General features: G+C 41.7%; 1 protein-coding gene and 1 long non-coding RNA gene across 5 annotated transcripts in view; one reads left to right on the plus strand and one right to left on the minus strand.

The window, feature by feature from the left end:
* The first annotated feature begins 79 nt into the window (after window positions 1-79).
* LOC143302885 (uncharacterized) overlaps window positions 80-23,424 on the plus strand; it is a 210,916-nt gene continuing 187,571 nt past the window's right edge. For both annotated transcript variants that reach the window (XR_013058738.1, XR_013058739.1), the window contains exons 1-2: window positions 80-388; window positions 1,551-1,691. This is a non-coding gene — a long non-coding RNA (uncharacterized LOC143302885). The remainder of the gene's footprint in view (window positions 389-1,550; window positions 1,692-23,424) is intronic.
* The window catches only part of LOC117155664 (dipeptidase 1), a 77,092-nt gene continuing 59,397 nt past the window's right edge, over window positions 5,730-23,424 (minus strand). For all 3 annotated transcript variants that reach the window (XM_033331885.2, XM_033331886.2, XM_033331884.2), the window contains exons 9-11: window positions 19,634-19,709; window positions 11,727-11,862; window positions 5,730-7,502 (exon numbers count right to left, since the gene is read on the minus strand). In XM_033331885.2, the coding sequence (XP_033187776.1) occupies window positions 7,386-7,502; window positions 11,727-11,862; window positions 19,634-19,709 (329 nt within the window). In that variant the 3' untranslated portion in view covers window positions 5,730-7,385. The remainder of the gene's footprint in view (window positions 7,503-11,726; window positions 11,863-19,633; window positions 19,710-23,424) is intronic.

Consider the following 23,424-nt stretch of genomic DNA (forward strand, 5'->3'; position numbering starts at 1 on the left):
ATTCTTTCGTCAAGATTTTTCGATCACGAAATCATATTTTATTATTCATTTACAGTTCTTATGGTCGGACCACGGAGAACGCAGTTTTATCGACGTCATTTTGGAATAATATTTCTCACGCCATGACTCCGCACAGCTGTACACGAATTTGCATATTTCGTTGTGAAATACGTTCGACAACGAAATCTCTGTTTCGATTTGCGTAGATTGCAACGCAATCTCCCATCCATATTATCCAACGCGTCGAAACGACGTTACTGCTGTTCGATAAAAGAAGAGATTTAAAAAAAAGAAGAGAGAGGGAGAGAGAGAGAGAAAGAGAGAGCGAAAAGAACGATATGTGTCGGTGTGCCCGGCCACGTAAAATATTTACGAGCATATGGAAAATGTAAGTATCGAAGTCCTTTCGGACGAATCAGACCGTCAGGTCAAACGGTAATAGTGCCGATAATAATAATTGAAAGAAACCAGCTGACCTATATACTAAGAATAAGATATTATTTCAGTCTTTGAACAGTGTGCCGTTTGTTATTTAAACGCCACCTTGGAAGGAGATCCTGGTATCGGCCAAAGTATTTAATATCACGGCGCGAAAAAAAGCCAGGAAAAACGAATACTACGCTTCGTAACTTTCTGCTGCTCTTACGCTGTAATTCTTTTTTCGTCGTTTAATCGTTGAAACTTTAATGGACAACGTCCCACACGTAATTTTCCCTAAATCTAATTATCCTTCCGCAAAGCAGTTTAATTTAAACAGCTTACATCCATTCCGCTGTATGGAACGCGGTATTTCAAGTATAAACAAAATTCAGTCGTAAAAACGCGGACACACGTCAGAATGCGTGTACAAACGTGTGTAATTACACGAACGTGTAAAATGACACGCTTTTGAAAAAAGACAGAACGTTTCTTAATAGGTTTCCAGAGTTTCTCATGAATCTAGTTTTACCGCAGCTGCCTATCAGTCGCACTTGCGATGATCGTAAAAGCAGGGGCGCATGTGCACGCTGTCTTCTGCATCGTATAACGACGCACAGTTCCTCGCAGTCGTAAACTATGGCCCATTCAATTTCGTTTCCGCGAAAAAACGCGTTTCCACCTGACGCGCGCGCTGGACGACGCAGCCAGTTCAAAAGGCGCGACACGGGGCGAGGGAAGAAAAAAAGAAACGGTAAAAAGAGAAACGATGGAAATAAAGGGTTGTCGTCGAGAGAATATGGAAGCGGGAAGAAAAAGTAATATGGTAATTCGATAATGCTAGACAATGGTCACGAGTCTCCGGCCTGATTTACCACGCTCATGCGAGTGTATACTCCGTCCGCGTTCTGAATTTCAGCCGCATTAGGTTGGATGGAAAAATTTCTACCTATTTTCAGTGAATTAAGATGGTTTAATATCGTTAAGCGGTGGCAACCGTGGCCCTGGAAACGCTGCTAAAGAGTCGCGAGTAAAGCGCCGTTTCATTATTTCCTCTTTTATCCTCTCTTATTCACGGCTAACGCGTTTCGTTTCACTCGTGTTTCCCCATAAAGTTTACATTCTATTTTCAGGGATTGCGACGGGCGGTAGCGTCGATTATATCGCACGCGCACATATTCCACCTGTGTGCAAGGAAATATGGAAAACGCGGCAACACACAAGAACGATGTGCAAACGTATCACCTGTCCGAATGTCGGAAGATTGAAGTCCGGTGAGTATCGTTTCTGATTCGAAATTCATAAAAACCATTCTTTACGCCGCAACGGCTGTTTACGTTGCAATCTTGACAGATATTGCGGGCTATATTACGGGGTCAGATAGGTTCTTCCGTTTAATCTGTGTGCTAATGCCGTTACCGTTACGAGCGGCGTGACCGGATTTGCGTTTCATTTACTTCGTAATTTATTCAATGACCGACACTTTTGTTTCTCGAATCTGCGCTAGCTAGTTCGCTTCAACGTCGCGCAACAGTAACGCGAGAACACGCTGCTTGAAACTTGGCGTGTTAATTCCGAACCGTCGCGCCAGTCTTGTATTTTGAAATACAATTTTTGCTCTTATCACGTTTTACGGTCGACGTTTGCAAAACGAAAGATATTTTTTCGCAGCAGCTCAAAATTTGTTATTCCGTTGTTCCGGTCTGCAGTAGCTTCTGAAAGTATTCGAACATTTGGAGGAACCTTTTGTGAATACATGTGTGTTATATGATACATTTCGAAATTTCACTTGACTACTACGGGTGTATTTGTAAAGTTTGAAACAAACCTGAAAATGTACGTAAAAATTGCAAAAGATTTAATACGAACGTATATCTCGCAGAAATCACAAAAGTGTTCAAACTATTGAATTAAAATCAGTTATTCGTTGTAGCAACGAGCCTCGATATTTTATGGAACCGTCCTAATACTCGTTATAGTTTTACAAGTCAAATGGATCAATTCCATATATTAAAAGAGAAGACGAGTAATAACGTCAGAAATATCATTTATTCAAATTTACCTTAAAATCTACGTGATTATGCTCGTGACATTCGTATTTCACTGCAGTGCTAATGAAATTTCAATTTCAAATACTTTCGCGTGCCACTGTATATAAGTTTCCATCAAATTCAAAACATAACTTTAATTACAAAAAGGAAGCTCAGTCTGCGCTTCTCCAAGGTGTAGATCAAACAAAATCCAAAGTAAATTTGAGGTAGCAGCAGGTTGAGGATCTTAATCTCGAAGGTCCCAGCTCGATACATATTTTATATGGTTGCTCGTTTCGTATTTCGTCGCGTGATCACCGAAAAGTTCCGGTCTGTCAAGGGTACAAATAAATTTTTGAACAATGTCCCGTTCGAATGTCTCAGGGAACACAGCAGACATGCAAAGATCACGCGAAATGAACGCACGCGTTCGACAATTCAAGCCACGTGGCGATTTGAAGATCGAAGAAATTCGAGGGCTGTAGCGCCGAGTGGCAGATTGTAGGGTAAAGCGAATCGCATATAAAAGTATACATAAAAGAAAAAGTCGTGGAAATTTTTCAAACGACTGTACGGTGCTAGAACGAAGGTTGGTCAAAAGTAAAGCCGGGGAACAAAGTAAATCGACTTCCATTTGACCGGACACATCAAATCGAATTTCTCCGTTTCTGTATCGATTCAATCACGGCCGCGATATAATATTCACGAACGGGCAGATTCCGTCAAATGTCTCTGGGTCTTGCGGTGTAGCACCTGGAAATGGTTTTCTATGGAGGTCGGTCGATCCACTGTCCGGACCTAGATAGGGTTAGCTATCAGGCTTTACGATTGACCGAATCGTAAAGCCGTCCTTCCTGAAGCGGGATACGATCAACCTACCAACCGATATTTGATTCTTGATCGTATAAGCCGAGAGCAAGGTCGCCGGTGCAGCAAATTCTGAGCAAATGTGCCGTTAATTCTCTGCCCGTTTGCCTGCGTAACCCCTTCAGCGTCATTTCCTCCTAGCTGTGGTCATTACACCGTCTTCCACTTGATACCTCATCTTCCTGCTGGCTCGAGGGCCAAAATTCAGGCCACCGATATTTCATTTCGTTCTGTTCGATACACCTGACCGACCTGGTTAATCCTCTTTCTTCGACCAAGCTTTCCTCGATGGAGAACTTTTTAACGTTTCTTGGTTACTCGTAGGGCGATCGTAACGTTCCAGGGTGATTCCCCCCCCCCCCCCCCGTTCTTTATGATTTAGCGATACACGGTTCTACGTTTGTGCGGAGTTTCATACGCGATCGCAGTAAAAATCCTCGAACAGAGAATAGAACAGCGTAGCTGAAAAAGTATCGTTCGCGGAATATGTTAAACCGTGCAAGAAATATAATCCTAGTTTCCATATAATACGCAGCGAGTAGTATTAAAGGATCAAATTTATAATTCGACTTCCTTCCATAAACTTGGATATTTAATCAAGAGCGATACAACGGCAGAGTGGCTTTGGCTTTGCCTTTCCACGTTCTTGTCGTTCCTCGATATTTCTCCTCGTCTTTTTGTATCTCCTTTCGTATTCAAGATATTTTCCTTCCTGTTGTTTCAAGCTTCTATGGTTCTCCTTCCGCCTGTTTCTTACAAAAGTCGTTGTAAAGAATCGACACTGCCGGGCAGAGATCGGAGTCGGAGAATAGAGAAAATCCACGGGAAAATGACAGTAAGAGAGGTATGAAAGAAGGAAGGAAACAATAGAGCACAGAGGGAGATGTTTCGTTTGCAACGGAAGGTTGGACGAAGAAATCGATTGTTCATTCACTGCCGCCCCGTCGAGATAGGAAGCTTAAGTGGTTTTTGCATGGCCGAATCCAGGTTTAAGCGTGTCAAAACTTTTTAACGAGCTCGTTAGGGACCTACCAATGGCGAAAAATTAATTATCACTGAAAGGACGATGTTCTTTCAGCCTCGCACCTTTCTCGTTCTTCGCGGACTCCCGTTCTTCTCTTTCTCTGCGAACTTTCGCGCGACAGTTTCCATCGGATACTTCTAGACGATCGGACGACGAAAACTCGTTATCTTCGTGGAACACCGGGCCCGGACTGACATTTTTTATTCCTGTATTTTCCACCTTTATCTTAAAACGTTGACGAATTAAGGCCACGTTTTTTACTGCACGACGTAAAACAGGATACAACGGGAAATAACCGTATAAAGATATGGGAATGCCGACGTTTCGGTTATGAGATAATAACGCATACAAGGCAGACAAGGAAACACACAGGATCTCGCAAACAAACGGTGGAAAATAAACTACGATCCAACGACTTTCGCAACGATACCGCGCTGCGTCAAATTTTGTATCCCGGAGGAGAACGATTGATTTATTCGATTGATAGGTAATCAGCCATTATCAAATCTGCGGAACGACAATCTAATCAAGCTCCGGCCGGAATTTACTGCACGTACCATCCTGAAATGCCAATAAACCAAGTCGCGTTTACGATTTCAACGTGTGCTTTGCACTTGATTGCCTTCTACGCGCTGTGTGAATCACCAACGAGCGCTGCCCTTTGTTACTTGTAAATTGTAAATCGATGCACTCGATTTACAGCAGCACGTTTACTTGAACGATCTGCTTGTATCGCATTGACTTTCAGCCACGGTCTCGCTCTATCGCCGCTACCCTTGTTACCACGAGCCTTGTAATTGGTAATACGTACACAGTCTCGTAACTGCTGGTACAACTGCAGAAAAGGATAATCCTATACGAACGTATAAGTTGAAAATATGGAATACAACTTTTACATACGAAGATTTGTTCTCGAGAAAATTGATTCTATGATTGAAATACTTAAACGTATTCACCTCGTACGTATGCATCGAACCTGTTTCTCGGCTTACAGAATCTCCCTATGGGTTCATATCTCCGTTTATGTTTATATTTATCGCGTTGAATAAAATGAAACACACGGTGAAACAGAATATTCACGATAAATTTGATTGTTGAAATTGTTGAAAATAATATTCCGTGGTATGGAATACCGCTCTTTGTGCCGACAAAAATTCGTGCGAATCCTTCCTAACGCGTTGTGAAAACAATCGTCTCTTTAATATTTTCAATATATCGCAGTCTTTTATATTGAATTTAATATTTTCAATATTGCCCGATACTTGCAATTTTTTTCAGAATGCGTGAATGAAGATCGGGCGGAATTAGAACGATCGTAGCAGTAAAATGTTTTATTTTCATAGGAGGGGAAAAAAAGGATGGTATTGCTGAGTGAAGAAAAACAGGTGAGCTTGATCAGTCAAACAACGACCGTATTTCGATTTGCCGTCGATTTATTTCTGGTATCGGTAACGTTTGAAATGTTAGGATATACTCACGAGGCTGGCGCTTCGTTGATCTTGACTACTTGCACACGAATGATCGTTAAATCGATCGATACGAAACAAGTCTTACGATTGTTTTTTCTTCTTTTTCTTGCGTTTCTTTTTAGATCAGAACATAAATGGCATAAGTTTGAAACGACGCGCAGATTTACATAAAATTAACGATCAGATGGATTGCGGTGGCACGAGGGAAGTTGATAGTACGTCTTCGACTTGTTTTTATCGCTCTTCGCGTTTCTTTCTATCTTTTTTGCTCCATGCTCGTTCGTTTTTTAAAATCTGGCTATATTAAAAGTTTAGTGTAAAAACATCGTTAAGAAAGGATATTTACTCGGTGCGTTAGTTAGAATATACGAGCCTTAATGTGTCGATTACAATGAATTGAGACGCGTTCGAAAAAAGTCAATTGTGATGATAACGCATCGACGCGCACGTCGACGTCAACTTCGATCGTGCAAAATCGTAGGAAAGTTCTCTCTCTCGTGGCGTGCGCCACGAAGCGCACTCGTTGACTTTGTCAACGTTTTTCTTTTTTTTTTTTTTAGGCTCCCTCGAGCATAACTTCGTATCTAGTTCCCTCCGTGACAGTCTGATCAAACCGGCCATTAAAATCTTTCAAACCGAGGCGAACGCTACTCGATGAAACGTAAGTTCTCCATTCTTTCTTAACCGAAATTTTATCTAATTCGTTCTCTTTGATTTTTTGATCTCGTCACGATTCAATCTTTTCTCGATGAAATTACGTCTGGTCGGTTTGCTCTATAGGAGGGTCAATATGTTCATCGACTTCAGGTACCATATGTACAAACATCGTTAGTTCTCTTTCTCTCGTACACGCATACGTACACGCACGCACAATAGAACACATTGAAGCAGTCATCCACTCGATTAGTAATAGTCACCGTCGTGTGACGATCGGTGTCAGTCGTTCGCGAGATCGATCGTTATGTGTACATATTTATACATAATATAATTATTATATTGACTAGAACGCGCGGTTTTGGTTCCAGCATCGACGAAAATATCGTTGAGTGTAAATTAAACACATCGATTATGGCTGATCTTAAATCTTTAAACGTTCGACACGCAAGAATACGTGTCTTGGTCTTCAAAAGTCGTAGAGACGCTCGTCCTTTTATACAGACGCGTACATCGTTATCTCGCAACAAGCCATTCGTTCTGCTATAAAGGAAGAAACGTCGTTCCACCGTGACGAAATACAATCGCGCGATCGAGCTCTTCTACCCTTTCACCAGTCGCTTCACTCGACATTGTCTGCGAATACTCGTGTCTCGCGACTCGGGAATCTTCCAAGGAAATCGAGTTTGCCTATTTACTTACGTTCGCGTCCGAGAGTCGCGGATGGCACGGGGAAAAAGATCAAAAGAGCGAAGAGTCGAGGAGCTCGAGTCGTCGTAAGCTGGCGCGAGGTTTCACGAGCTGGAACACTTCGACAGAGTGTTTCCCTCTTTGCTGCTGCGACGATTGTTTCGCTGCTTACGCTATTGCCCCCTTTCTTCCTTTTTCCAACCATCGACCATCCTCGGAGCTGATTCGCAGTGGCTAAGGACCCATCAGTCGTTTCATGTTGTAACGGCAGTAATCTCGACCGATTATATCCTCGTACGGAATTTCCTCTTCCAAGGGTTCGATGCCATCCGCAGCCATGTCGTCTCGAACCTGCAAACACAGACACTCTGTTTCCATTTCGATTTCGATTTCGTCAGCGAGAACTGAAAGAACATAGAAAAAGGAACGAAGGATGAAACGATTGATTGTTACGTTGTTGTCCATGTAGCGGCATAACGTAAGAAATTAAATATTACACGGTTTTAAGCAACGTGAAAGCAAATTTTCTCGAGTAAATGGAAGTTTTTTGCTGCTCGCGTAAACTCGATATCGTCGATCCCGGAGAAACAGTCAATCAATTTTCACGGTGCTTCGAGTCGGTGAAAGGCGGAGCAGCCGAAAGGAGGCGAACGTTAAAGAAGGAAGGCAGGGAAGGAAAATGTAATCGTGGTCGTAGGGTGCGCATGGCGTTGCAAATATTCTGAGGAAAAATCACGGTCGGGGCACGATCGTCGGTCGAGAAGAAAAAGGGAATGCGGAAGAAGGTGTATAGTGAAAGCCGAGGATGCCGAGGGAAAAAGTTCGCGGTGCACGTATTTCGTGCGACTCTGTACAGCCACCATCAATTTTCGGTAAGCCCATTAACCTTCCACGGCCATTACAGTCCAGCCGAAGCTTTCGGCCGTGGTAACGTTCGGCGAACGCGTTACCGATGTTCACAACTTTTTTTTCACCTACACCCCCTGTCCCTTTCCCTGTCTTTTTTAAAAATTTATTTTCTCCATTCAGCGTGCTCGTGTTTTTGCCTTTTAATCGTTTAACGGCAATCGTTCGTTCGAACGAGGTCTGCGCGTTTCCATCGAGAGGAGGCCCTTTCCAACATCGCGATCGCTGTTTCATTTTGTAGGTCAACGTGATATTATCCTTTAACCGATCTGCCCGTGAACGGAATCTACGAGAACGCGAAGGATAAAAATAAAGATACTAGAAGCGGTAACGTCACCGAGGCTGTAAAATACCGAGATTCTCATTTATTTCGTGCCAACCACCGTTCTGTGTCTTTTGTATTTGTCCTCGAATATTTTGGTCGAATAAATTTCGAATAAACGGGACAAAAAATGAAGCGATATCTGTTGCTCGCGGAGAATTCAAAAAGTCGGAAAGAAAATGACTTTGCAGCGTACACTCGACCATTTCAACTGCCCTAATCAAATCTAGTTTTGTCGTCGGTCTCGTGGTTCGTATCTTGCGCTGCACCGTCATAAAGCATCGTTCGTCCACGTTACGAACGCGCTTCGGTCGTAATACACGGTCGTTTTTTCATGGTCCGCGTACGTTTTATCTTTAAATTGAATTCTCTCCCTCGTCGGTGCACGACCACGAAACGTTCGCCGTCGTGGACCACTCCGTAGAATTGTCAGGGAAATTAAAATGTTAATGGACGACGAGATGATTCGTAGGTAGGGGCCAAGACCCGTTTCGTCGAAGTTATCGTTCATAAATTCACAATGTTTTTAATCAAACGCGCCTCGTCCCCGTATTTCTTTACCTTCGACCGATGGTAATAGGCTCTCTTATTATATTTCTGAACAGGCTGAAACGTATCGTCGGTCGTCCGCTGACTTACGACCTTCGAGATCATAAGCCGTGCGCGAGATAACGCACCAAACGTCGTATATTTTTAACGTGTTGGACGATTTTATCGATTTAGAAGGAGAAACGTTGCCCGGTGGTTACATGAAAATGTATTAAGCGGCGCGAAGGCTTTCTCGTAATTATCCAACCGCACTTAACTTCTTCTTATTTGATCGTCCTCTGTCAGAATTCGTTACGTCGCGTCGCTGCCAGCTAGTTTGCTCTTAATTCTCCTTCAGACTTTATCTCGCCGATGTCTCGAAGCTTCTTGTTTCGGGAAACAACTGTGTTTCACACCTCGATTCTCGGGATGCAATTAACGAGAGACAATGCCGCTCGTAAAGCAATCGCGTCTCAGGACCAGTCTCAATTTCCCGACCACCTTCTTCGAGCGGTGTTCATATCGTAGACGATACGTCTGCAGCTGCGTTTCTTCGTCTTTCTAAGAATTCTAAGGTACAACAGATACAGAAGATCGACGTAATCCCGAATTTTGTGCTCGCCCCAGAGGAACAACGTTGAGATTCAATTCCACCAACGGTGTTTCGTGCGTCGGTCGAGTCCCCAGATGTACGGTAGACCCGTCTATTGTTTTAACAATTACGACAATTCTCGCTTTCGGTAACGAACAGTCCGAAATCCGGTGGATTCTACGTGGAGAAACATCTATTCGCAACAAGGAGCAGAGAATTAAAATCGTTCAAGCCATTGTCGTTTGTGACATGTTTGGTAACACAGCGAGAGACAGATATAGGTACGTGCTTAAAGGAACACGTACTTACAGATGAAGCTTGTTTCGTTTTGTACGTCGATGTATGAATTAACGTCACCTGTCAGGTCCAAGGAGTTGCATTCGTAGGTAACCGTGTTCTAACGAAACACGAGTGATCGTTCTGCTGGAAACCGTGCTTCATTGTGCGGATAATTTGCTTTTCCCGGAGTCTAGTACAAATTTCCGCGAGCGAAACGTTTAATTGGATCGATGGAAACTCTCATCTTTCCCCTTCATGAATCTCGTCGAAAAGCAAGCGATTCGTTTCGCTTCGTTCGCCGAGGTAAAATCGTTTGTCAGTTTTCAACGTATCGCCCTGACTCTACCACCGTGTTCCACGTTACTTTTGCGTATTAACGAAATCCGCTTTGGCCAGTGTTTCGTTGTGTGGACGGTGAGAGGATCGCGATTAAATTATCGTTATAATTTCAGTGACGGCCACGTCGAGGGTTGTCAAATAACCGACACTATTTGTACGCGTAATTTCCCGCATTACACGCTTTTGTGTAATTCCACTAATGTTCTGTTAAAACATACTCCGGTACACGTTGTTCATACAGCGAATTAGTTTACTTTGGGCTTTTCCGTTATGCGAGGACTCTACGATGCAGTAGCGAAACGTAGAGAACGCGATACGACGTCAAAAGAACGGGAGAGATACGCCATGGAAAAGCGATTTTACCTGTCACGTCGGGACGTTATACGAATTATTTATCTTCTACTCGTTTGCTTGTCGCACATAGAAAACTGTATGTGACTCGTTACTCGATATTATAAATTACAAACGATAGATAGTGTCTCGATGTTTATGTAGATTCATATTTTTATAAATGCAATTAAGGAAGTGGTGTACCTGCGTACAAGTTTCAACTGGAAATGTACAAACACCGAGAATATCACTGAATTATGGAACAGAAATAAATCTCGTAGCTACATGTGACAAATTTGACAGCTTTCACGAACGACACGATCGAAATTCCTAAATAAGCTTCGGAGAAGTCGTCATTTTCTCTCGGTCTCAATTTCTCTGCAAATATCCCTGATCGCAAATTTGTCGGTTTTCTGCCTTACTTTCCTCCGTCGGTCGTTTCTTTATCTCTGAAACTCGGATAAACGTTATCGCGTGGCAGGGTAGCGTGTTAGAAAACGCAGGTAAAGAACATATGATCTCCGGTATACGCGATACGTACACGTGTGCGTGCACACGGTAAATCGGTACAAATCATGGAAGAGGGATGGTGGTTTTGGTAGGTGGAGAATCGAGCCAGCTGGTTCTGGGATTGGCAGGACTCCAAGAGAACAAAAATCGTCGGTGAGTGTACGCGCGGTCCAGCCGTCTCTCTCGACGATGCACCGGCGAATGCATGATTTGTGTGCTTTATTAAATCCGATATTGGTCGACTCGGCTAACCTGGTTCAGGACCAACGGTTATTTCGCGCCAGAGACCAGGCTACCAGTCGGATATCGTCCTACTGATTTTTCACTTCTGATTCCTTCGTATTTGGCGGTACGAGTCATGCGATAGGAGTAAGTCTTCGTTCGTAAGTATTAGGACACTGACAGAGAATCGAGATAAATGTGACAGATCGTTGGAGCATTATTAAAATCTTTAGAAATTGTCAGCTAGTTTGGAATGTTTCGTGTCTTTATTCGGTCGCATACTAAAAATGATTCCGGAATTAGATTTTAGCCTATCTATTGGGTTGGCAACTAAATGATTGCGGATTTTGTCAATACCACCTAATGACAAAATCCGCAATCACTTGGTTGCCAACTCAATAGGTGCTTCGTGTCAAAGGGTTCCAATGAGGTTCAGATCGAAGAATCGCATATATGTGTATAGTTCTTCGAAATTTAGATCAATTGTCGTTGTATCGTGCTCATACTTATGGGTATATATAAGATGATTTTATCGTAGGACGTTTACCTTCTCTACCGCTTTGAACACACGAATGAGATTCAGGCCTGCTAACTTCTGAATGTCCTTTTCCAACCATCCACGCGCCAATAGTTCTGCGAATAACTCCGGATACTTGCTAACGTCTTCCAAGCCTGCCGGTGTCCTGAAAAGGATAGATCATAACGCAGTTTCGTGAAAATCTTCATCGATTGATAACACTAGGATTAACAAACTTAGGTTCGCTTGTTTCTATAATTCACATTAAAAATATGTATATAAGGTTATGGCAAAATTAATATTAACTTCTATTGCGATAAAATTATCATTATACATATGTAGGTATTATTTTACTTTATGCAATAGGATCTCGTTTATTCGAGTAGATTATGGAAGAAGATAATTCGGCTAATCGAGTAGTTCTGATAATTAATGCAAGTACCCTAGTTATCCCCTTTAACCGTTTCTATCGGTTTTAAATAATAGAAATTGATGGCTGAAGAATTAAAATCGGACACGCGTGTGCGTTTTGTCTATGTTATTTCTATATTGCATTCAAATGTTCCTTCTTTGGCTCGTGAAATTTATTCTGAATATACAAAGGAAACGATTGCATACGTTACAAGAATTTATTTCCCATCGTTAGTTGAGACCGCAGAAATTGAATTGTGAATTTGTATATTCAAAACTATGCATTCGCTTGTTCGTACACAAAGTGTAAATAAACGACGATATATTGTACCGCACACTATATATTTGAATCATAATCATGCTTACATGTACAATATAAACCGGTCGATAATTTTAATGTTAATATCTTCGTCGACGTTCAATCGTCTCTCGATTAATACACTGCATTCTTGTGACGGAATTCAATATCGGCTTTTCCTTTTTACGGCTCGCGTTAAATCAACATTCGATAAAAGGCTTTTCCTCATCGGCGGTAGACGGAAAGTTCGTACAAGCCCGGAGATCACTATTTACATAAATATTTCCACGCGATAAAATAGGGTTTTAATGAACCGAGGTAAGCGCGGCGAGAGTTTAAATTAGAAAACTGCTTGAAACTTTTATAAGAGGCCGGCATACTTCACGTTCTCCATATTACTACAGTAATTTTACCGCCGCGTAATTCTTAGGAGGAAGTTTAATCTATTACGCCGGTCCTGGACGAATAATCCTTTTCACGTTTAATGCGCGAGCGAGCGTACACGCCGAGAAAACTCGCGATAACCTTTGTTCATAATGCATGAGTACGGGGCAGGTCCCTTAACGCGTATAAAAATTCACTTGCGAAAGAATTAGCAACTTCTTTCTACGATTTTCCGCAATAAGTATGTGTACACACATATATATAAACATATATATATATATACACACACTTGCATACGCACACAAATACTTTCTTTCGGTAAGGTTATTCGATTTCTGGCTCCGCTTGTACACACTTTTCGCTCGTATTCAATTACACGCGGCGCGGCAACATTAATAACGTTAAGATAAAAGCGAAGAAATTCCGAACGTCACCGGTGCTAGTTTTTCATTCGAAACAAAGCTGTTACGACGGAAATCCGAAGAACGGTAACGAGCTTGTCGGGAGAAGGAGCTGCCCTCCTCCAAATTACAATTCTCCTCGGGCGGTTTATTCCTCATTACTTTAATTACTATAGAGCCAGGGCCGGATGATAGCGCGGCTCGTTGGCTGGCGCAGAGCGAGAAACGTCAGGGGGCGATTTCGCTCTTTAGGAGCCTCGTCCGCCTAGCGATCCGAACGTGAAAATGTGCTACGAGGTCGAGCTCTCCTAACTCGTTTCTTTTTATAACGACTTGGGATGATGAGCGCAGATGAGCCGCCGGGCAGATAATAAAAATTAACGATTACACGTATTTTCGTTTCCGATTATTACTACGTAATTAAGGTCGGTAAAAGTAAGTTCTTGAATCTCCCGAAATCGATCGATTCCCCTATTTTAATACCCTCTACCACGTGCACACAATTTTTTGCAGGTTTCATGCCCGAGCTATTCATACGTTTTATCTTTTCAATTCGGCGTAAAAACGTTTTGTGACGGTGGCCTTCTTTTTTTTTTTACGTTTTAATTAAATGTATGTTTAACGACGAAATCGTTAAAACGCGACGGTTGGCTCGTTTTTCGTTCGCAATATTACAGCGCTACGGTAACTTAGCAATTAAACCGCGTTATCTGGGTCGTTGTGAAGCGGAATTGGAACAGCGTTACGTCTTCCACTGCTTCTTTTATATTTCCCTGTCGATATCCTCGTTACGATCGAACGCATATCGACGATTGCCTTTGTTGACTGTCCCTTCGGCTATGTTGGTAGCCGAAAATAAATAAATTGATGCGCGTGGTTCGAAATGGCAGAGACGTGACAGAAGGCTGGCTAACTAATTTCGATATGGTCGATGGCACAGCGTCGACGCGACGTGACGCACGCAGCAGATATTCACGGCGAATTAGAGGAATGACGAGCGAGTAGAGCGTTAAAAGGGATCAGTCTGAATTTCGACGTTCTCATTACGCGCGTCATAACGAGCGGCAGAGAAGGACCGGCCGACAACGAGCGTTGCAGAACCGTTGAAAGCTACCTGCTGACAATGTCGGTACAACAAGAGCGGTTAGAGACTTATTCATAGCGCGTCATATCGCGGCTGAAACTGGCAGTTATGTAGCTGTATACTGTGTACAGACATCGACTGTCTGCGGTCACGAGCGTTGTTTCAATCTCGGAAATTTCCAAATCGAGTGCGTCCGTCATTACGAGACGACCGTGAACGAGCACGCGGGGCCGACGTCGTGGACGTGGCGCGATCGTTTCCCAGGGAAATACGTTTCCCTCGTTGCACGGTATCAGCCACCGTTATCAATGCCTCTGGCGCACGAGTATTATCGATATCAGCCGTCAGTAGAACAGGTACCGGTGCTCGATTACGATATGAAATTTTTCATCGGCTCGATCCACGATAGACCATAATCATTTTACCAGTTCCTACTTCTCATTCTCCTCATACATTCCTTTCTTGTTCTACCGTTTCTTTTTTCATTTTTCTAATCAAGCAACGAATAACAACTACGCACGCCGCTGGTGATTGGCAATCGACCACGCCGATAAAGAAAGGGAAGTACTACGCGTGATAAAATATTACCCGTAGAAAATTGAGTCACAGAGATTTATCGGAGTCGTATGGGACGCGTTGCGTCCACTTCGTCGCACTACCGACGACTAACCGTGAACGCGAGTATCGCTACGATTCGCGAAATTTCCAATTCTGCGCGCCTTTCCGCCACAAAGGATTGTGATCGTGTTGGAGAAGAGGAAACGGCGGCTATAAGCGAGATTGGAACTGATTCGCACGATTTCCGGGATACGGGACGAGCCGATATCATGACGCAAAATACAGGCAAGCAGAACGTTACGAAAAGAAGGAAATTCGACAAAGCCAGCGTTCACGGTGGACGCCAGAACTGTATCACGACCATCTTTTTTCATTCTTCCGTGTTCTATGGACGACGACTGACGTCGAAACCAAAAATCCTATTCGACCCAGAAGATACATTTCGTCCAGCCGATCTGACAGTGATTTATAGGAGAGAATGAAAGGCGGAAAGAGGAAAAAGCAGCGGCTGCAATGGAAGAAACGTCGAAGAGATCGATCGATACTCCGCCAAAACGAGCGGTCGCGAAAGAAGAAAAATACATTCGGCACCGATCCGTTTCTCCCCCCTGTTTTCCGTTTTCCTTTCCCGATATCGATGCTAATTACGCCGATTGCAGGATTATTGGACAGTATAATTGATGGTAATTATCAGATTTAGCACAATTATGCTGGATTCCATTTGCTCGCTTGCTGTTTATCTCTCATCGGTATCAATTCGTCAGCGAATAAAAATTCGCGGTTATCTCGATGCACGCTATAAAACGTGTTTTCAAAATGGAAGTTTGACGTTATTCTGTAACTCGTCCGTTGTTTGTTGTCATCAAACTACCAAATCGTCGATCAATATTACCAAATCCCTTTTATACCATTCATTATTCGCTAACTAGTCTGTTATTTGTTATCACCGAACTGTACGGGATCGTCCATCAATATTACCGAAGCTCTTTTTTATTGTCGATAAATTAAAGTCCGGCGTCAGAAATAAAACGTTTTATACGCGAATGACAAATCATCTTCAAAGAGGTTCGTATCGAAAAATTCACGACATGAATGTTCGTAAAATCACGGAAACCGACGTAATTTCGACGTTTTCCATTTTTTTTTTTTTTAATTATCTTCCATTCAGCTATTCTTAGAAACCACGAACCGTCCGCAATTGTAACGAATTATATCGTTGAAGTATAAGAGTTTCTTCGAGGCGATAAACCGATAGAAAGTGACTGTCTTTGATACTTGTATTAACGCAAGCAATATTTTATGTAAGCGGTAAATTATAATTAACAGTTAAATATATTAGCGCTACGCTATTTAATAGGCGTTTGAAATTTATATTGGGTTCGTTAAAGGGTAATTTGGTACAATTTATATTTTGTTGTTGCAAATCGACCAAAGCGTCCGGTTATTTATGAATGGTAATAAAAGGGAAAAAGGGAACTGTTTGAATGTTCCCTTTTTGTTGAAAGTTCGTGGGAAATCCAAATAGAACATCTATTTTTTGTTTACGTTTCCCTACAGAGCACGATAATCTTCAAAAGAGGCGAACGAGATTATATGTTTGAACATCAGCCATGTAATTACTTTTTAATCGTGTTGTTACAGTGTTAATAAATATCTCTCATAGACCGTTATACGCTGGATGATTGAGTATATATATCTATATTTGCGTAGATATCGCAATTAATAACAAGGGTATGTGGGAACTCTGTTTGAACGTTACGGTGATATGAATTTTAACATTCTTTAAAAGCCTGCCTGTTAGCGTAATTAACAGAGAAGTATTGAATTCTGTCAATTTCGTATTTCCGTTTCACGTCCATCTATTACAGATTCAGCTGCTCTTCCTCGTTCAAATGAATAAATAAATACGCGCGTTTTGATCTACACGGCAATGTCTTTTAACGTATCGATTATTCGACTAAAACCTGAATTACATACTGGCTTTATTCCGTGGTAAATTTTTCAAAAATATACTCGATCATTTTTTCATTGGTATTATTTTTCTGACAATCGACAAAAGTCTCGCGATTAATTGGTCGCACTTATTTCAGTTTATTTAACTGGCTATCGATCGTTATTTCGTTAGCTTAGTTAAGAATGTTTGATAAGGTTATCGAATGTACCAAAGGAACGGCTTCTTTTGTTGTTTATTCCAATTCCACAGACTAACGAATCCGAACTTTTCAACAAAATATAATACTTTCGATACTTCGTTAAATTTCTACAGTTCATTATTATTCAATAGTCCAATTTTCTGGTCCAGTTAATAGTACCCTTTTTCCTCTTAAACGTTGTAATCGATGAAGGAGTATAGAGACGCGAGGGACTAATTGTTTTAATCGATTTCGTATTTTCCACACTATTAAACATACGTTCCAATTATTAATTCATTACATTTAGCTGTCTTACGGCTGCGCGAATGAAACAAATTTTATTCTCAATCTACGTTCTTCATCCGAGGAATAATCGTAGCTACGGGTTGCTCGAATTCTTGTTACGTAGCCCGATGAAATTTTTAATTTAATATTGTCGCTGGCCCGCGTAATATTAAGAATTTTTTGCGCCGCCGTGAAAAGGAGAAATTGTACATTATTTTCGTTCATTTCAACGCAAAGTTCTTCTTGAGATTCCTCTCGCCAACAGAAATCCGCGAGAAGCGTTATCCTCTATCTCTTTCCTAGACAAATGGAGCGCATACGCGAGTTCAATTTTATGGTTCAGCTACCAAAGATTTTTCACCAGATAAACGCTACTTTGAAGTTATATAATTAAAACTTAATTGCTCACTCGACAAACATTTGTTAATTATAATTATGTTATTTTATTTATATTTATGCATACCGTAGGTACACCAAGGTATTTCGTATTAACCTTTTATTGCCCAACTTAAATTCAAACACACGAACAAAAGAATTTCGTTGTCCAATTAATAATCGTTCGATCGTTCGCAGACAACTCGAGCGTGTTATCCGTATGCCAGAAGCGTTCGGTTCTCCCTGACAAAAGTACGAAAACGTTGTGGTTAAACGGGTTCGATCGATACCTTTTTCTTCCCGTTTGTTATTTTTTTGTTCTTCCCTCTATCTTTTTTTTATAGTTCGACGTGCAAATCACGCTCCGCTTGCTTCGCGTTGTTTTTCAGTCCCCTCCAGCTGCGCGACTCCACACCCACGCGTGTTTTTCGCAACGGATTTGCGAAACCTGACAACTTTTTAGCATCTGCCATCCTTGCTCTTTCTTTCTGCCCCATTTCCCTGCTTTGTGCTTCTTTCTCTTTTTCGTTTGTTACGTCTTTCCCTTTCCCTTTCTCTCTCTCTCTCTCTCTCTTCCTCTCTGGTTTTTTTTTCGCGCAGCTTAATGGCGAGCTCTCTGATTCCAGCCTCGGGCAGGTATAATGCGTCACAGTCTCGCAAACAGGGTCGGCCGATAGTCGCGCGTTTCATCCGATCCTTTCGCGCCTTTGTTTCTCCAGCGACGATGAAACTCTGTTAAATACCTTCTACCGGCGAGTTATAACGCAAACAAAGCGAGACGACGCGATAATAGAGCGCCGCGCCGTATCCCCGGCGAATCTACTTTTAGTCCGTCTGGAATATTCCTAGCCGCTCGGCTGTTTCTGTTACAATTAACGTCGCCACGAGTTAAAACCGGGTAAGCAGAAATTAGCTGCGACGACAATTGACTGACGCGTCAATGTACCGCTCGATCAATGGAATATCGAATATCCATATCGCTCGATATCATCGCTTCTTCCATCCCCTCGGACGTTGGCGCGCGCTCGTTTTAATGAAACAGGGGTTGCGTGAAACAATTTCTCGCAGAATGGTATTAACACGTTCACTGTTTAAATCGTTTTAGTCTTCATTCATACGTTTTATGGTATAATCGATCGCGTCATATTTTTTCTATTATTCCCCACCATTCTCAATATAACGTTAGCGTATAGCGCATACGTAGTGTTATAGTTTCGTTCAAGAGAAAGTAGTTCAACAATTTTCTAGGAGATTCGAGTAAAGAAACTTTCTAAGAAACCATACGTGGCTTAGAATGGTTTGGGAAAGGACGTATTAAATATAATTTGTCTTCATTTTAATGCATTCTCTTCGCAACAAATGAACACGGTTTTGTTCTATTGTATCAGTTTTATTCGACGCGTGTTTTATGTAGTTTTCATTCAACATCGACTGTATCCATGCATAAAATAGCAATACACGGATGTAACGTAGAAAAATATCTTCCGCATCACACGTGATGCACCAAATGCTGAACCAAACGTTGTTTATCATATACGATGCATGGAGCATTGCACGCGTTAAAACTATTTCCAACAAAACACACAGAATCTCCCTAAGACGTTGCGCACGGTTAAGAACTGGCATACGGAAAACGACTTGTACGGCTTACCCTCTTGGTATTACGCTTTTATGAGGCAGTGGTCAACACTCCGGGCGGACATAAAAAAAAAGAACAGCACGTGCTTTGTGGTAGCTACATGTTGGATCTCGTAAATCGCAACCGGTATAAGGGGAACGGCACAACGTGGCAAGAAATTACCACCTTTCGTTTCTTTTTTCTGACCCTAATTTGCTGTGTGTTCGTTAAAGCTCGCACGTTCCTTATACGTATTTTTCCATGTGACCTTATCACGATTTATCGCAAACGAGAGACTCTGCAGTCTCGACTACAGTCCAAGTGTATTTTTATGGGTAACAAAAATATAATGGCAATTCAACTGTAAATAAAAATTACACGAGAGACTTACAGATTGATACCATCGTAGCCGGCGCCTATTCCTACGTGATCCACACCAGCCACCTTTCGCACGTGATCAATGTGAGCTGCAACAGATGAAAATAACGAGTAATATTATTGAATCAATGGTATATAGTTTCGTTCATACGTATAATACGTTTGATTTAATTCAGATATCCAAGGAGGAAAACCGCAATCTGCGTTATTTCATTATCTGTGTTTATTCGTTGTACAAGATATTCTCTTGGAAGAGCACGGTCGTTTTCCCGAAAATCGGCTAACGCTAATTAGAAATTTAATCGATACGACCGATTTACGCCTCAAATGAAGCACGATTTTGTTTATACGAATTTGTCGGGGAACATATATCGATAAGGATTAATAAAATATCGATAATTTATTAATAATTGCAGTTCGTATAGTAGAAATCCACTGATCCTTTCCGCTATCTACGATGTTTCGTTTGTGCATGTAACAGAAGCTTACGTTTAATTGAGCGAATCGAACCGATAGCAATACATTTAATCGGGCATTAATTAAAATTTCGCTTGTATAAACAGAGTGATAGTACATCGTGGCTTGATATTGGATTGATATTGGATTTAATTATACAAGAAAGGAAGAACAATAAGATTTGATTTCTTCTTTTCAGCCTAATACCGCGAATCTCCGTTGCCCTAGGGCTTCTCCTGCATCGATGTGGGACAACATATGTTACGACCATAAACTCTAAAATATTATCAATCGTGTTATACGCCTCCGATAGTAAACCAACGCGTATTGTACCCCAAAATAGCTTCTCGTATTTCTATCTTCAGCGAACTTAACCTCGATGCTCACATACTCCGAATCCATTCGCAATCCTGAGAAGATTGGTTGAGCAAACATCGCGCGAGCTGTCTTGCTCGCGTTCTAAGTGCAAACGTCAGTTACACTTGGAGTTAAACGTAGCTTCGGGGTGTACTTGACGGGCAACGCATTATTCGAGGAACGCGTGGGCGATCACCGGCGTGTTATTATTAAGTGGCCGTAATTGTTGCGCTGTAGTCTAGCGTGCTGCGAGCAGCGCGCAACGAGAAATCAATCATGAGAGTAATGTTGTCAATGGGCCAGCACGATCCGGCGTGCAACCGCGCCAACTAGCCAAATTATTGCTGCGAGTCTGTTCAACGCGGTGCTTCCCGTTTCGAAGCATAATTTTCTCGCTGTTTCTACGTGAACCGATACATCGTACGGAAATGAATCGTTGTTCGACTGCATGATCCTTATAGATATCGTTATCGATTCGCTTCCGTGAACCTGTTATTTGAACACGTATGAATTTTCACGCGACAGGGTAGATCGTCGACGAAATAAAAGCTACATGGATTGGGGAAAGTATAAATTATCGTGCACCGAACTTCGTAAAATTTATGTATCGTTCAGGCTAATTGTTTTTAGCGTTCTGGTACTCGTTCAGAATATTCATTTAGAAAAATTATTTGGAAAATAACTATATGACGTTATTTAGGAAAAAGGAATTTGCGTCTTTTAGAACGTAAACGAATTGAATTTCCGTGCCATTTATCTTTTTTCTGTAGCATTTTTTTTTTTTCTAACTTTAATCAGAAACGAAAGTAGAAAAATGGAATAAGTACACGCGCGTAATAATTTTTCATCAGTAAAAGTCGACGTTAATTTCGCCAAGGATACCCACGTTTTCTTAGTATATACACCTGTAAATTCATTTTCTTTTTATGAGTACAACTAGAGAAATGGAAGCTAAATAGGGATTTGTTTCACCGTCTAAATAATTTAACGAGTGCTTCATTCTGGATATTTTGTATGTTTTTGCATACTATGCGCATATTTACATTTTTACGTATTATAATTTTCCGTAATTGCGCACGTCTGTAGTCCAGTTGTTAACGATTGTAAAAGAAAAGAGACTAAGTTTTAGGGTAATGTTACATTAACATACTGCTTAAAATAACTAGAGCATCATTTTGTATCTATACACTTTTCTTTATGAGTGTTTTGAAGAATCAAGTATTAACATTTCTACACGATTATTCCATAAATCTGTACTTTGAGTTTTACTTTTAAAATTCGCGACATTACACAACAATTTTTATTTAAATCGTTGCAATTTAATTAGACGACTCCGTTACCCTGTTCGTTACTGCCATTTCTCATTCCGTTAAATTTTATCGAAACTCATCGAAGTCACGAATTCCTTTTATCGTCCGATCCTCGTCGATGCCTTTGTCCATGTCCTCGACGAATCACAGGCGGTGGAACGAACAAAAAGAAATCTGTGACGAGAACGAGCGAATGAAATTCGTAACTCCTGAAGGGAAAGCTCGCCGCAATCGTGATGCTATTCCGTTTTAAGCTCTTTTTACCAGCATCGGGTTGGTTCGCCGATATTCGCCTCCTGCTGAATGCATTTGGTATTCTCAATGCCGAAGTGCGAAGGTTAACAAGTCTCTGCGTAAAACTGGCAATAGTCGGCATTTTGTGGCGTGCGGGAAATCGCGTATAAAAGCAAAGCAGCTCAAAGCAAGAAAGGGACATCGCGGTGCGCGTATTTCGAATCGCGCGACGGTCTCCAAATTTTCATCGAGCGTGGCACAGTACACGAAATTATGCAGCGGACGAAACGTCGAGGTGTGGGCTGAGGTCGAGCATCGTGGATTCGTTTAACATAATAACGAGCTGGAGAGCGTGGCGATAATTGGCCAGGAAGGCCGCGGAATTGCAACATCGTTTAAAGGAATGGAACGCGTTCCATTCTGTCCCGTGCGTACGTCTTAGCGATAGCAATGGAAATGCGATGAGCGCGGAAAACTGTATCGTTTGGGCCACACGGGGAACAGAAGCCAAGGTGGTGGGGAGCCAAGGAAATGCCAAGTTCCATGCTGTTCGCGTTGAAATTCTAAAGTTTCCCACGTTCGCGTGTCCCATGAATCACAAAGGGTTCGCAGATATGAAAGTGCAATTGCCCGTTGCTTACTCGGCACGGTGGCGTTCGATGAAGATTTTTTTTTTCGTAGAGCGCTCGTAACTATGTCGAGGTGGAACAGGCTGCTGCATAAATTCGCTCTCGCCCCGGTATATTTCATTTCTACGTATAAAGGCGAAGTTTATTCAAAGCGTCGGCCGTTTGCGCCGGCTACCCGAAACTCGTACGGCAATATGCTTCGACGTTGTTCTCCTCGACTGCGACCGTGTTCGATAGTATCAACCTGTACAAATTCGATCGTCTATATCCCTTTGTGATAGGCGACATATTTGAAAATTGACCGGTCTCCATCGAAGAGATTTCGGAGATATTTCTCGGAAAAGTAATTGACGGCTCGCGCGAAACAATTCAATCTGTTTACATATTTCCACATTTTTCACAGTTTCTCTCGCACCTACTGCCATAGAATATTATGAAATTGAGTATCGTTTGAGTACGTACGTGTACTTGTGAAATCAACTCTTCTATATGGAGGAAATGTCGTGAATTAAGAATATGTAATTTTGAAGTATTTCATACTTGTATTTTTATTGGCATATACTTGGTAGGAGAGGTGTACTAAAGTTGTAAATTAAAATATCGATCGGTGTGATATCAATTGATATAGACACGCCCAGAGACCTATATGTCTTATAGAAGCAATCTGAATTTTAAAAGTCATTTAGGAATTTAATTACGATCAATTAGACGTCAAATCGATTACTTTTTTATACGTACATGTAGAGTATAAGGAAAAAAGGACTCTGAATTAACGCTATATGATCCTGAAGGATATCATGAGTTTCTTGATCCTCGTA

The sequence above is a fragment of the Bombus vancouverensis genome, chromosome 6 (genome assembly GCF_051014615.1).
Source record: "Bombus vancouverensis nearcticus chromosome 6, iyBomVanc1_principal, whole genome shotgun sequence".
NCBI classification, from domain to species: Eukaryota; Metazoa; Arthropoda; class Insecta; order Hymenoptera; family Apidae; genus Bombus; species Bombus vancouverensis.